Source organism: Molossus molossus, unplaced genomic scaffold, assembly GCF_014108415.1.
Source record: "Molossus molossus isolate mMolMol1 unplaced genomic scaffold, mMolMol1.p scaffold_m16_p_6, whole genome shotgun sequence".
Taxonomy (NCBI): Eukaryota; Metazoa; Chordata; class Mammalia; order Chiroptera; family Molossidae; genus Molossus; species Molossus molossus.
Window position 1 is genome coordinate 44,811,852 of NW_023425399.1, and position 16,058 is coordinate 44,827,909.

General features: G+C 39.3%; 1 protein-coding gene across 26 annotated transcripts in view; it reads right to left on the reverse strand.

The window, feature by feature from the left end:
- The window catches only part of RALGAPA2 (Ral GTPase activating protein catalytic subunit alpha 2), a 412,816-nt gene that overhangs the window by 105,298 nt on the left and 291,460 nt on the right, over window positions 1-16,058 (reverse strand). For 25 of the 26 annotated variants that reach the window (XR_004957055.1, XM_036244703.1, XM_036244712.1 and 22 more), the window contains 3 exons: window positions 15,369-15,492; window positions 10,423-10,578; window positions 4,211-4,369 (listed from right to left, as the gene is read on the reverse strand). Coding sequence is in view for 25 of the 26 variants with exons in the window: in XM_036244703.1 (XP_036100596.1) it covers window positions 4,211-4,369; window positions 10,423-10,578; window positions 15,369-15,492 (439 nt within the window). In the remaining variant the exon portion in view is untranslated. The remainder of the gene's footprint in view (window positions 1-4,210; window positions 4,370-10,422; window positions 10,579-15,368; window positions 15,493-16,058) is intronic. The other variant, XM_036244711.1, reaches the window with a different exon arrangement.

Genomic DNA, 16,058 nt, shown 5'->3' on the forward strand with positions numbered 1-16,058 from the left:
CCTCAAGTCAGCCAGAATGGCTGCCATCAACAAATCATCAAACAGTAAGTGCTGTTGAGGGTGTGGAGAAAAGGGGACTCTAGTACACTGCTGGTAGGAATGCAGACTGGTGCAGCCATTATGGAAAACACTATGGTGTTTCCTCAAAAAATTAAAAATTGAATTGCCATTCGACCCAGTGATTCCAATTCTTAGAATATATTCTAAAAAGCCTGAAACACCAATCAGAAAGAATATATGCACTCCTATGTTCATAGCAGCACTATTCACAATCGTCAAGATCTGGAAATAATCCAAGTGTCCATCAATAGATGAGTGGATAAAAAAAGCTGTGGCACATATATACAACATAGTATGTAACTGTAAGAAAGAAAGATCTCTTATCCTTTGAGACAACATGGAGGGACCTCGAGAGTATTATGCTAAGCAAAATAAGCCAATCAGAGAAAGACAAATAACACATGATCTCACTTATTTGCCGAATATAATGAACAAGGTGGGCTGATGAACAAAATAGACCCAGAAACATAGAAAGGAGTATGGTTCAGACTGACAAATCTCAGCGTAGGGAGCTGGGGGATGGATGAGATGAACCAAAGAACTTATATGTATGTATGTATAACCAATGGATATAGACAACAGTGCTAGGGGGGTGAAAGGGCAGGATGGGGAATAGGGTGTCTAGGGTGGGAAAAAGGAGAAATATCTGTAACAAAAATAAATAATAAAATGTTTTAAAAAAGAAATAGGAAAATGTACTCTGAATTATAATTAGATATCATAATTGTATAGTTCTTCTTAAGAAAATAAATCTTTTCATGATAATTACACTTAAAAAAATCACTCGTGTTCTGCTCTGACTTAGTAATAAAAGTAGAATAAAACATAAGTCTGACAATAGCACATTTCTTTTTTGTAAACAAAGAGTATTGTGTCAAATTTATAGAGATGGACTTACTTTGAAAGTAATTTCACAATGAAATGATGTTGCTAAGCCCCTGATTTTTATTTATTTATTCTAAACAGTGTTCAATAAAAAGCTCAAGACGTGAGCAGACCCTTTTAGTACGAGGGTTTTATATGCTCACTATAAGCACACCCACACTTCTTCAACATACTATTTCGCAAATGCTGTATAAGAGGTGGTGGATTCTACTAGATACATAATTTGTATATTTAAGGGAAGTGTATGGAATGAAAAAGCAAAATATGTTAAATTTCAAAGGACCTGGAAGCAATGCTGTCTGTGAGCTTGTATTACAAATAACCCTACATTATTACATACACTATTAATGAGGCCAAATGAATGAGAGTACAATTTTGAATATGCATGACTCTATCCAATGAGCAGGACTTTTGTGTACTGATGAGGTTTTTTTCCTCCTAATAAAAAGGATTAAAATTATTTTTAGAGTAGTACGGCTGCCCAGAGACCAGCAAAATAAATGCATTTAGACCACGAAGTCACACTCTATTCAGATGAAATAATACAGGTGCTAAAAGAATGGCTTTAACTCTGCTTAGAATTTTTGAAATTTGTACATATCCCGCCCTCCCAAAAGGAATATTCCTTAATTTCAAGAAGCTGCATTATTACAATTTCTAAGCAAAAATAATGATTTTTGGTGAAGATCCCTAAAAGTAGGTAAAGTTAAATAAACCTTTTGAACACAAAGCCTTCACTTTCATAGTAAGAAGCACTAGTTAAAAGACTAGGGAATGGGTAAATTATTTCACCAAATGGCTGAGAATTAATCTCTGCTGACTAGCTGTAATCTAACGAGACGTCTGTGTCCCAGGGAGCCCGCAGCATGTCCCCGGCGGTATGTGCAGTGTGTCGAGTCTGCGTGGCACCCTTTGTCCTCGCTCACAGGCGGCCTTTCCCCTCATTGTCCATAATATCCTCATGCATCTGGGACGCGTGGAATGCATTCACACTAACAGACTGACCATTGTTTTCTCCCAGAAGCTTTGTTGAGCAAAGACTGCATCACGGTTACTGATAATTATATTGCTTAATTAATCAAGACAAAAAAATTTGCAAATCATTGCTTGGTTGCCAAGCAGGGAGATAAAAAATGACAACAATACAAACTGAAGCAATATAGCAAAAGTAACAGCTATCTGATCAGAAATTCTTATATAATGAAGCTATTAATGCTAAATCGGTTAATGTTAACATTGCTCCAGGTGTCTCTACTTAAACGCAAACAAAAAGGCTAACATTATGGATATAAAAGGCCAAATGTTGCCATGGATTCTGTAACCTGATAGAGAGGACAGCCTTTTCATTTGATTAGGGAATGCAATTTAAATACCAGGGACTGAAGCCAAACAAACAGACTTTCCCTCCACAAGCCTCTTGCATTCACCCTGGGGTCAGTGGTTGGTGAACAAAAGGTCAGCCATACTTGCCCTGGAAATGTCTGGATTAATTTTATTACATTGTGATGGTTTGTACTTTAAATGCGGGAATAACACTAAATTCCAGTTGGCCATTATTCTCTTCTTCCCTTTAGGCTTTTTGAATTGAAATATTTAGAATGTGATTTGCTCAATTTATCTTGTCAGAATTTATGACCAAATTTATAAAACTTGAACAAATTTTAAAAAATTAAAAAGGTATGTTAATACTTGTTTCATGCATTATAAGTGTAATATCTTTTATGTTCTTTATATATTATAGACATAAACACTAAGTGACATTTTAGAGGGCCATGTTGAAAATGAACAAATAAAGCCAATTAATCCATACTAAATATTAAAGAAATACACTTTCTAGTTTTGAAAGTTATTGGATACTAAATTTATTGATTGTCTAATACTAAAATTTTCAGTTTAATTCTTAAAATTAAAGTAGTGCTCTTTATGGATGAACATAAATGTTATTAGCATTAAGAGCATTTTCTTATAAAAAAGCGAACACTTCACATATACAGAGACCTGAATCAAAGATAATACAAGTAAATATTTAATATGAAAAACTTTTGGCATCTTTGCTTCCTGAATAGAAAAGAGGGCTCCCTTTAATGCCAGGTGTCTCACCAGCCAGAGGGGACTGTTCTGAATTCATGACCCATACTGTATCTAGTCTGAGAAACAATCATGTTAAACTTAGGGTTCATTATTTATTCCATTTTCATGGTAGTAACTATAACAAAAAATAATAATAGCAGTAATAAATAATAACAACTAACACTTAAATAGCTTTTACCCTGGGCCAGGCACAGCTTGGAGCACATTTCATTTCTTAGTTCATTTATCCTTCCAACTTTTTAGTACTTTAGGTTATATATCCCAGTAAATCTCAGTTACCTATTATTTTAAAGCCTAAAAGTAGAGAGTATTTAAAATGGCAATTTTTAGCTCCTTCAGAAGAATAATTTGGAATGTAAATGATTATTTTTAATATCAAACTTAAATACATGTCATTTTCTTGAGGAGTGACTTAATACACAAAATGTTTAATTAAGACACTTAAAAAAACCCTCCTATTAATAATTCCAAAACAAAAACAAGTCACTATATAAAGCGCTGCTGAAGTACCACTGAAGACATGGCAAAGATCAAAACTGCAGCCAATTTAGTATATGGTACATAGCCACTGGATTGTTCCAGCCATTCCCATGATCAGCACACCATTCGACATGGTTGAATTGATTCTGTGGCAAGGTGCTTCAACTGTTAAAAGTGCCCACGTGGGTTGTGCTACAGAAGCCCAGACTGGTCATGGACATGGCCATAATCCTTCAGGATTGACCCCCACTAGCAATAGTCAGAGGCTCAGCAAACAGTGGCCATCCATCAGGCAAGGTTGAATTCTGTAACCACAGTCATCCACAAAATGCTAGATGTGATATGGGATTCATTCAATTCTTATTATTAATCAATATGCCAAAAATTTTAAATTATAAATTTTTTAAATTACAAAAAATATTTGAAATAGTTTTAAAATAATAAATTTAAAACATTTAAAAATCAGGATAAGTAATAAAATATAGAATTGTGTGTTCATGGTGAAAATTCTTTGAAAATCCCAATTCATATTTAATTCCTATAGCATGTGTAAATCAGATACATGTAAGTCATTCACCACTTGGAAAAAAATCTCCTTTTACATATCATTGTTTTTAGTAACAGTGAATCATATGACAAATGCATATGACATATGAGTCAGTTAATATAGTCAGTTAATAATGTGAAAATGTACCTCTGGTTTCTTCGTTATCGCAATAAAGAACATATGATTTTTTATTGGGTAGATAATGATTGAAACGTCTCCAAAGGCAGTTGGGATAATACCCCTGCGGTAGTCCCTGGAGTGTTCAGACCAGACGATGTGGACCTCGTCATTCCCCAAGTGGCGAAGCTGCAATGGCAAATTGGCTCTTTATTAATCAGAGTGATAACAAGCAGTTTATGAGGGGTCGTGGCTTACAAATTGAATTATAATATTCAGAGGCAAAATATTTCACTACCAAAGATAGCTACAACACCAACGTCCTCTATGAGGATTTAAAAGAGCACAGGGGCATGAAAACACAGCTTACCTTCTATGAAACACATTGGTACTAAGATGATGCTCATAAGCATCACATTATGGCTGCTGGATGGGGACAAGACCTTTTGAGGATTTTTTTTTTAATTAAATTTTACTCCTGAATCAAAGCCTCACACTTTATATTGCTGAGCATGTTTGTAAACAATTAACTAAATGAGTCTTTTATAACATATTATGGTAGAGCTTCATAAGACTTAATTTAATGGTTAAGAAAACGAATGTAAGAGCTTCATAAGACTTAATTTAATGGTTATTAAGAAAACGAATTATAACACAGTTATTACTAAATGTATAAAAACTAGACTTGTGATAAACCTGTAGGAAGTATGTATAAAATTATTTTTGTTTAAGAAACTAATAAATATTACTTAAATGTAATAAGAACACTAGTACCTAGCATTTAAAGAGTCTTAATGTTCAGCCCTGGCCAGTCTAGCTCAGTGGCTAGAGCATCGGCCCTTGGACCAAAGAGTTACAGGTTTGATTCCAGTCAAGGGCACATACCTCAGTTGCTGTTTGGTCCCAGGCCTGGTCAGAGTTGTGCGGGAGGTAACCAGTCAGTGTTTCTCTCTCTCTCTCCCTCTCCCTTTCCCACTCACACTCTATCTTAAGATAAAAGGAAAAATATACTCGGGTGAGGATTAGAAAAACACACGTATGTTTATACATATTGTTTTATTTAATCTTTATGTTATCTAATAAGGAGGCAATGGGGCTCAGGAAGGCGAAGGCATCACCTACTTATGGAGCAAGAACAGTGGGTTGAATAGCGGGCCTGGAAACCTGGGCTGAGCACCTAATTCAGCACCATTTTTACTTTTCACAGCTATCTAAGCCTGTGCCAAAAGCTACTTGTGTTGTCACAGCTCAAATAGTTTAGCCTATTTTATACAGAGAGGTCATAAAATTTAAAAACAAGTCAGAGACTCCTGCCTTCTGAGGGGCTTTCACATGCCTCCAAGGAAGGGTCTTTTGAGAGTTCTAGGGCTAAGCTCTGTCAGATGCAAGGACACCCATAATAAAACTCGTGCATGATGACTGCATGTCCTGGGCTGGAGAAAGTAGTGTATGAAATCATCTGAGTAAGCCTGCAAATGTGGCTAAAATAAGCCAGATTATAAAGATTAAAATGTTGGCCAAAATTGAAGTCTTAAAAACATAAAGGCTGACTGGTGAAGGCCCTCTGACATATCAAAATTACAAGGTTTCCATCCTCTCACACACTGCAGAAGACCACTGTCTCCCACCGTGAAAAAGTACTTCTTGCTTCCCAGATTATTAAATAGATTAAGCCTAAAAGTGACTAAATTCAGAGGCACTAGAGTAAAATAGAGATGTTGTCTCCAAGTTAATGTTCTAGTCCTGTCTCAAATATATTTTAAAAAAGCATGCTCTGGAATACTATTATTTAAAACATGTTAAAACATATTAGTAAATACCATTTTCTTTATAGATTATCTGACCACAGAAGGAAAAACCCAAGGTGACCCCAACATGGCCTCCTTTCCATTTATAAAATTACAAAGGAAGTTGGTTCACCACAATGCCTTCTTCTACTTCACTCTCTCATACTTCTGGGAACAATTATACATGTCGATTTTTAAAAAAGAGACTGGCACTTGTACCTTCGTACCTATACTGAGGGGAGCACAATTTCACTGTCTGAATATGGGCTCTGGACGAATGCAACTGTGGGTGCTGAGCATAAGTCACAATAATCCAGCACAATTTCAGGCACAGACAACTTTCTAAATGAAAAATTACTCACTACATTCTTTTTTTCTTCTCCTCTCCTTCTCACATATAAAGGCTAAAAGGGTAACAGGCAAAATAAATAGTTAAAAAAGGACACACACACACACACAAAATATTGGGTTCTCATAGTAACACGAACATCTCTCTCCATTTCTCTATTTCCATCTTAGATGCTAAAACTTTTTTTTTCCTTTTTGATAAAATATTCAAGGACCTCACAACACACTCCTGAAACGCAATCCTTTTGGAGTAAAAATATGGTAGCCAGAATCACCAGCAGCATAATAAAGGCATGTTTTCAAGAGAAATATGAATAGCATCAAGTTGAAACCTTGGGAGGAATTTCAACCAGTGGAAGTTAATTAATTGTGAGAGCCGGGGCTCCCCAGAACTCATACCTATACTCCTCATCCTGCAAAGAGAGCCAATCTTCCTGGTGGTTCTATGCCCCTTGATATAATGCTGGCACAAACATCTTAACAGGAACAACCCACCTACTAAACACCTTTCAAATGTGGGGCTGCCACCTAACGCAAGCACTCTCTGTGTGACCTCTCCCACGGACCCAGAAGTATCCTTGCAAGACATTAGTTCAGAGGTAATAGAGTGATTATTGAAATTTTGCAGTTACTCCTTTTCTAAATTAGGTTATTCAATTGCATAACCCAAGTAGGCCTCCTCCTAGTTCTGTTTGTAATTGTATTCTCAGAAGTACAGCAAGGGAGATAGAGTATCACACCAATAGACCCATTCTCCCAGTGTGGCAATTCTGTAATTAAGGAAGAGCCATTTTTGTGTGGTTATACTACAATATTCATCATCTCTAAGCTGATTCATTGTCAAGTACCTCAGACTTCTGGACACACCACAGTTTAACTAGCTAACTCACAAAACTAAAAGCTAAGGCCACGGGACCAGTTGGCTGATAAATCTAGAGCAAAGAGCATAAACACATCCACTTCTGCTGATGTTAAGAATACAAACAGGTTAAAATGAAGAAATTAACCTGGCCTTATTGTCAGCCATGTCAGAACACAGACTCTGAAAACTTCAAAGTGTTTTTCAATTTAAAGGGGATTTCATTACAGAGATGTTATTTTGTGAGTTTTGAAAATTTTTTTTAGAGGCCCTTAAATCAGAGATTCATCAGCAAGTTCTGTGCACACAAGTAAAATTGATGTGACTTGTGTTTAATCTGGGAGGAGACTGAGGAGTGTTGTCCTGGAAGGGAGCTGTCATTCATACCAGCTACTGCCTCAACTACACAACAGGCTCCAGAATGCACAGGCGCTTAACAGGTTCAGAACAAATGCTCAGTTCTTAAGTCTTAAGAAAGCAAGCGCACGTCCTGCCACCTCTCGTCCTGACAGAGTTTGAAAGTTCCTCCGCCTGGGCCATTCTGCCTGCTGCTGCCAGGCAGCATGCACTGGTGACACTGGTCATGGTACACACCTAACAGGCTGACCTCCATTCTTGACTAATTGCATTACATCGCCAGCTGGCTCCAGAAGGAGTCGTCTGTTTGACGGAAGAATTCCTGCTCCTCAGTGGGCCCGACTGCTACTTTTACTAAGTAACAGTCAGGCCTGACAATCCCCATTGTTCAGCTGACAGTGTGCCCATCCTAAAATTTAAGTTTTATTTGTAAATTAACCAAGAAACTTCCTGCCAGAACAGTGCTGCCTGGAGACTGATAATGTGGGCCTTTCATCCCTTTTCACTCATACTGTATCACTGCCAATTTGTTTTTTATGCGGCTGGCCAGCCTGAGGCTATAAAAGCCATGTAAGACATAAGTGCAATTATAGTCCTGGAGTCAAATGAATTGGACAAACCCAATAGCACAGCTCTGTCTCCACTCTACAAACCCCTACAGCAGTTAGATTAGCTGTGAAAAATCTAATCTAGCTAGAGCTAACAAATTTCTGCAGTGAAGGATCAAGAGTTCAGTATGGGGTTGCAACTGGATTGCAGAATTGAAAAAGTGCCCCCATGACAGGGGCAGAAGAGAGCATGAATCACTTTAGAATTTTGCAGCTCATTTTTAAGCTGTTAGGGACAATTTAGTTAGAATAAGACAAGAAACTGTGGGCTGCTGCTACTGTGAGTGATTTTTAGTCTAGCTGTGAGACATCCTGATAGAGTTTGTCACTAATGATGCTAAATCTTGGAGCTGCAAAAGGTATCAGCTGAATTTTGATTATTACAGCAGGGAATCCTTCAGGCAGGCCAAGCCTTGGAACATGATTTATCACATGGCTTTTTGTCAAGAAAACACTATGTCTTTTCTCAAAAAAGACAATCCTACTTTGCTTAGGATATAATTTAAAAAAGGATTTTCTATATAAACCTATCTTTTAATAAAGTAGTCTCAGTCATAAAATCATAGAATATGGTGACACATTTTCAGAGTAGCAGCAATTTACAAGGTACTTAAAATAAAACAAATGTGTAAGCCCCGCCTGGGGTCTTGGTAATCTGAAATAGATTCTCTGGAGGGCAGGGTCCCCTTCAGGAAGAACACCACAGCCAGGGCGGCCATCAAAACCTAAGACATGGAGGCAGTTCCTCCACGTCTGTGGGAGCCAGCTCATGGCCAGTGGGAGGTCATGCTGGCATGTGGACTAGGGAGTGAAGGTCAATCATGTTTTGCGCATCCTAGACACTCCAGTCACTGTGAGAGCTGTCTGCGACTGTGCCATGACCAGAGTTCTGAGGTCTCATGAGCAGACTCACTGCTGCCCACCATGAACATGGCCCAGAGGTCTGTGGCTACAGTAGTCAAAAAGCAAAACCACAGAGGAAAGAAATAAAGCAGGTATCAGTGAGGTTCATCAGCCAATATCAATCATCTGCCTAATAAACCAGGGGAATAAAGTAATGGGCAATGACAAGGGCTGATGGTTAGAGATCTCACCAGACACTGTACTAAGCAATTTCACAGGTATTATCCATATAATTCACAACAACCCTGTGACATAAGCTGTATTTTTGATCTCATTTAATAGACACAGGCTGTTAAAGTAACTGGATACAAACTTGAGCCCACGTCCACCTGTTTCCAGACTGTGGCTATCACAAACACACCAGAAGCCCCAAGGGCCAGCCTTAGTCAGCATCTGAATGACCTTTCTTCTAACCCACCAGGACTGTCCTCAGTTCCTCAGAGGAAGAGAGTGTGTGTGAGGTAGGAAATGCAGATTCTGCCACTCACTAGCAGGCTAGTCCAAGTTCTTCTTATCTGGAAACTCATAAGAATGGGTCAGATTTCTAGAATTCCCTCTTCCTCACTTTAACAAAAAAAGTTTTTATTGATTTTTTTAGAGAGAGAAAGGGAGAGAGGGAGACAGAAACATCAACTGGCTGCTTCCTGCATGCCCCTTATTGGGGATTGAGACTGCAACCCGGGGAATGTGCCCCGACAGGGAATCAAACCAGGACTTCTCAGTACATGGGACTGAGCTCAATCCACTGAGTCACACTGGCCAGGCCTCTTCCTCACTTCTAACAGAAGGTCACCTGAGGTGAACATCCAGCAGATTGGAAAGTACAGAGCATGTTCCCCTGGGGGCACTGCCTCAGGGGTCGGGGAGGTTTCCTCTGAATTGTAGAGAAAACTGCCCACAGGGCCAACTTGAAGGAGAACAAAAAGGAAAGTGCCAAAGGTGGGACAACAGGACAGCAGCACACCTGAATTTATCATTTTGACAGATACTGCCAAACTACTCCACAGCAAGCCTGAGAGTCGACTGCTCTCTCAGAGATCCACCAGTACAGGGTCATTATATCTTACGACCTTTGCCAACAGGAGAGATCAACAACGTTACTTCCTGTCAGTTAATAGTCATGTGAGGGTAGATCGAAAAGTAATAATGTTAAAGATCCTTTCTAAATATTAATCTCAGGATTTAAGCCTCAAATGATTAATTGCTTTTCACATTTCTTTATCTAGCTTGTTCCATGCCAGATATTTCAGATTAAGCACAATTGTAGCTTGAGAAGAGTGACACTGAGGTTGAATCCAGAGTTAACTGGTCTCAATGCGTGTGATGTCATGGCCTTTGTTCAGTTCTAGGAGAGCCCACTTACAAACCAGGGCCCCTTACCTTTTTGGTGAGTGAATCATCTGAGTCTGATGGCATCCGAGTGGAAACGTGGAAAATCACTTCCACGGTCGAGGTAGCATAGTAAGGGGCGGTCTGTCCTGTGCTGCCATTGCGCTGAAGTCCACCCATGAACCCACAGTGGGTTGAGAGATCCACCTGACACAGGTCACAAAGAGGAAAATGAATCAGGGTTAAACATTAGCTGTTCTTATTAAGAAGGAAAGTAGATTTTCAAAAAATCTAATTATGTTCATTTCTATAGCTTTCTGATGAAAGCAAATGTAATACAAAGTCAGACAAAATTGAAATATTAAAGAAATATTAACAATAAAAGTGTTCTGTAATCCTACCAACTTAAGAAAACAACTATGAAAAGTCTGGTTGCATATTTCTCTAACTTTGTTCCTCCTGTACATGTGTGTGTTTGTGTGTGTGTGTGTGTATCTAGCTGCTTACACACACAGAGTTTCCCTATTGATAGTTTTATGGAGCAGCATTCAAAACAGTGTTTCTGTAGAATGTTAGGTCAAGGGGTACAGATGTTCCAACATTTAATAACCATTGCTAGACTGCCTTTTAGTTGTTTCAGATTCCAAGATAGCTGGAAAGTAGGTGGAAGCTGCACTCACATGCTCCCAATGCCAAACCAGATTTACAGCTAATTAATAGAGCAGTCAACCTGAATAACCAACTGAAGGCTAGCTGAAATGAAATATTATAACCAAGGATTTACAGAAGAAGCTACACAGAATCTGGTAAAAAGGGCAGAGACATGGAAAGGGTTGGCACCACGTGTGGTGGCTGAGAAGCCAGAGGGATATTCTGGCTGCAAAACTCCCTCCCTTGTCAGGAGCAAGGGGTCTCATTCCCCACTCAGGGACCCCCAAACTAGAGCAACAGAGATGGGGAGAGGAGCCTGCACCTGGAGGTGGAAATCAGTGGGGATTCCATCCGCCTGAGTGAGAAGCAATTGTGCTAAAGACTCAGATGCCACCTTCCTTAGGGACAAGCAGTCCTATTGTTGTAGCACCAGCCTGGGGAGTGCACTGCCCTGTCTTCAGATACTGGCAACACCACTCTCCCTTGCTTGGGTCTTGCAGAGGTGTCTGCTGGCTGAACCCAGTGGGGACCTTTGGGGGACTCTTTTTTCTGGAGAAGCTCTTGAAGGAGACTCAGACAATGATTGAACTGTGTAGCTTTGGAAAAGAGACCATTCTTCCCCACCTGGAGCACACAGCTGGTGCTTCCCTTTGCCCCCACCTGTTGAATCACTGGGTCTGCACTGCCACTCTGTGGCCTCACTCTGCTGAGTTCAGTCCCGGAGGGGGATCAGAGTGCCTAGCAAAGCAGAGTGTCTCCCAAGGAGGCTTTTGTCCCAAATCAGACAGGCAGGTTCTGGGTTGTGTGGCTACATTGTGGGGCACTGCTGTCTCCCAAGGGCTCAGCCAGCACTATCTTGGGAAGGGAAAAAAGTGCCCACATCCCTCCTACCTGCTTGCCTGCAATACCCTCAAAGAAAGACTGTTTAGATTGGCCCTCCCAAGTCCCAGTGGCTCTGCCCAGCTGATCTCAGTTCTGCAAGGGGATGGGTGTGCTGCTGGAACATTGGAATCATGCCTCCCCACCCCAGGCTATGGTCTGGGACCCAGGTGAAAAGCTGCACAGCACCATGCCCAAAAGAGGATTCTTTTAACCTCTTCTACCAAGCCCCAGAGGTTCTGCTCTGTTAAGCTTGCTCCTGTAGAGGAGACAGCTGGCTGCCCCAACCTGAACCTCTGGGGTGCTCCTCCTGGGTGATCTAGAGTTGAAGACTGGCTGAGACTGAGTAGTTTGGCTCAGGGTTGCGGTCCCTTCCCCCTCATTGAGTGCCTGATTACACAGTCCCCAAGTAGGGGATCCACTAGCCTCATCCTCCTCTTACTGAGCTTGCAATCTGTGGAAGGGTCTGTGCATTGTGGCCACTCACAGTCATTCTTCCGAAAACTCTGGAGGAAGACCAGACAACCTTGAGGGAGGCAGAGTAGCTGACAGGAGGAGAATGACCTCAGGGAGCCTCTGACCTTTTATAGTTCTGCCCCCAGCTCTAAGCTGGAAGAAGCTGACACCTGTATACATATTGTCCCATCCCATGCACATCCAGGTCAAGTAGCTGAGCCACAAACAGTGAATAGCTCCAGACAGGTAGCCCAAGAAAGTGTTTGATAAAATCCAGCACTCATTTATGAAAAAACTCTCAGCAAAATGGGAATAGATGGGCCATACCTCAATATAATAAAGATCATATATGGCAAACCCACAGCCAACATAATACTCAGTGGGCAAAAACTAAAAGTGTTTCCCTTAAGATCAGGAACAAGACATGGGTGTCTGCTTTCACCACTCGTATTCAATATAGTACTGGAAGTCCTAGCCACAGGGATCAGACAAGAAGAAATAAGAGACATCCAAATTGGAAAGGAGAAAGTAAAACAGTCACTATTCACAGATGACATGATTGAATACATAGAAAAGCCTTAAGCCCTGGCCATTTTTCTCAGTGGTTAGAGCGTCGGCCTGCAGTCCGGAGAGACCCGGGTTAAGATCCCACTAAGGGCATGTACCTCAGTTGCAGTTTGTCCCCGGCCCTGGTTGAGTCATGTGGGTGGCAGCCACTCGATGTGTCCCTTTCATGTTGATGTTTCTCTCTTTCTCTCCCTCCCTCCCACTCTATCTGAACAAAATATAGAAAAAATATCCTCGGGTGAGGATAAAAAAAAAAAAGAAAAGCTTTAAAAATCCACACAAAAAATACTAGATCTAATAAATAAATTTTAGCAAAGTAGCAGGATACATAATTAATATTTAGAAATTGGTGTCATTTTATGGAGCTAAATATGGAACTACCTTTTGGCCCAGTGATCCCACTGCTGGGAATATATCCTAAGAAAACCGAAACAATATTCTGAAAGAATATATGCACTCCTATGTTCATTGTAGCATTATTTACAATAGTCAAAATCTGGAAACAGCCCAAGTGCCCAACAGTAGATGATTGGATAAAAGAGCTGTGGTACATTTACAGAATGGAATACCTGGCCATTAAAAAAAAAAGAAAATCTTTCCTTTTGTGAAAGCATGAATGAACCTGGAGATTATTACGCTAAGTGCAATTTAATGAATAAAATAGAAACAGAGGAATGGACACATGAAATAAAATGACAGCTGTCAGAGGATGGGGGGCTAGATGAGAGGGTGAAGGGATTAAGCAGAATATCTATCTATCTATCTATCTATCTATCTATCTATCTATCTATCTCACATAGACCCAGACAACAGTGTGGTGATAGTCACAGCTAGAGGAAAAGAGGGTTGAAGGGTATGTAGATGTGGGCAAAGGAGGATAAATGGGGACAGAAAGAGACTTCACTTAGGGCAATGAACACACGATGCAGTGTGCCGATGATATTTTGTTCAGATGTACACTTGAAACCTGTATAATTTTGTGAACCAATAAATTCAATAAAAAAAGAGTTGCTCCAATTTACCACTGCCAAAAGTCTATGAGTCATAATTCTTTTTAAGTTATGATGTAAATGTGTACTTCTTAGTGTCTAAATCCATTTTTTAAAAGATTTTCATAAAGTAGTATTTTTCAGTAAAGCAATTATACAAATGCAATTTAAATAAAAGAATTTCTTCAGTGCTAAATACAATCAATATATTCACTAAGTTAATTAATGTTCTAGTCTTTATTTAAAATGCCAGTTAACACTGTATTTTTTTAAAAAACCTATTAATTAAATAAGTATTTTGTATAACAAAGAAGTAACCTTATTAGTGAAAAGAACAATGATTTATTGAAAGTGTAATAACTCTTTTAGACCAAAACCTACTTAACCTTTTAGAAAGTATATGGTCTTGCCCTGGCCGGTTTGGCTCAGCGGTTAGAGCATCGGCCTGCGGTCCCGAGAGACCCGGGTTCAGTTCCCGCTAAGGGCACATACCTCGGTTGCAGTTTGTCCCGGCCCTGGTTGGTCGTGCGGGTGGCAGCCACTCGATGTGTCCCTTTCACATCGATGTTTCTCTCTCTCTTCCTCTCTCCCCCTCCCACTCTACCTGAACAAAAAATAGAAAAATGTCCTCAGGTGAGGATAAAAAAAAAAAAGAAAGTATATGGTCTTGACCTTGAAGTAGTACTCTTACCCTGTCCCTACCTCCATATCTGTCCCCATGCTAACCTCAACTCTCAGAGACGAGTCTTTCTTATACACTCAGAGAGTTTCTCACAGCACAGATAATGAAACCAAGCCAACAGTAGTAAGGGAAAAATTTTTTTAAGATACACCGATTTTCATTTTAATTACTCTGAATTCTTTTATATTCTGGAAATATATTTTTCTTTAGATTATGTTCTTGGAGACAGATATATGTGTATACATGCATGTGTATAAATGTATATATGTCTGTCAGAGTATCATTTAGTAGAGAAAAAACAAATTTTTTCATTATTAGTCATCCTGAGATCTACCCTAGCGAAATAGGTTGATAGCTAAACCATTATGGTTACAATATTCTATTTTAATTTCAACTTTCGACTTCAACTAACTCCTTCTTCATCTTTTCACCATCAAGTTATTGATTTCTTCTCCATTCTCCATATTGTGGCCAAAGCCATCACTTTCTTTGGCCATATTTGTCTTCTCTTACTACAAACTGTCTATAGCTGGCTGAGCTGATAAAGAGCAAACGAAATAATGTTAAGAGGAAAGTTAAGGGGGAAAAAAAGTACATGTTTAAAGTACTGTAAAACAATTGATTATAGAAGATGCCAAATTAAATATATTCTTTAACTCCAGCACTCTACTCATGCTATACTTGAATATAAAAACATATGCAATCAATGTCAAGTTTATATACATCTTTAAATAGTGCTGGTCAATAAATACCTAGCGCATGAAATTAATTACCTCCCATCCAAGTCCAGCAACAAAGTCTTCATAAGCTTGGCTTCCTTTTTCATTGGAGAGGATTGAACACTTGTCTTCTTGACCTTCAGCAATGTAAAACACTGCAATTTTATGTGTTTCACGGCTATAAAATTTTAAATGTGAAGAAGTGAGAATTCTTATATATAAAATTTTATTTTACAATGACCACCAGCATTATTCCTACTGAGAACTTACTAGGGATCAGTCACTGTTCTAAGAAGGTTCACACATGATCTCATTTACTCTTTTCAACAACCCTAATGAGACAAGAATTGTCATCATCATCACCTCGTAGAGGTAGTTGAAAGAAAGCACAGAAAGTTTTTAAAAAGCACACATACCAAGCAGGAGACTAGGAACTGAAGCAGGGCATTCTGGTTCTTGAGATCACTCTCTCAAGACACATGCCACGCTTAACAGCATGTTACAACACAGAGTTTGACAAGTTCTTTCTACTTTTGGTAAAAAATATCTTTGAAAGCATTTCAAACAGGTATCAATTGTGAATAGATCCATATTACCACCCATATTTCATTTTTCTATCCTTTGAGCTAAGGATATTGGGTAGTTCCATAAATGGAACTGTAGAACATGCCTCACAAGACTTTATAAGAAACAGAATTTCTTCCAAGCACAACACCCTTAGATACTTTCTTTGTGAGGGGATAT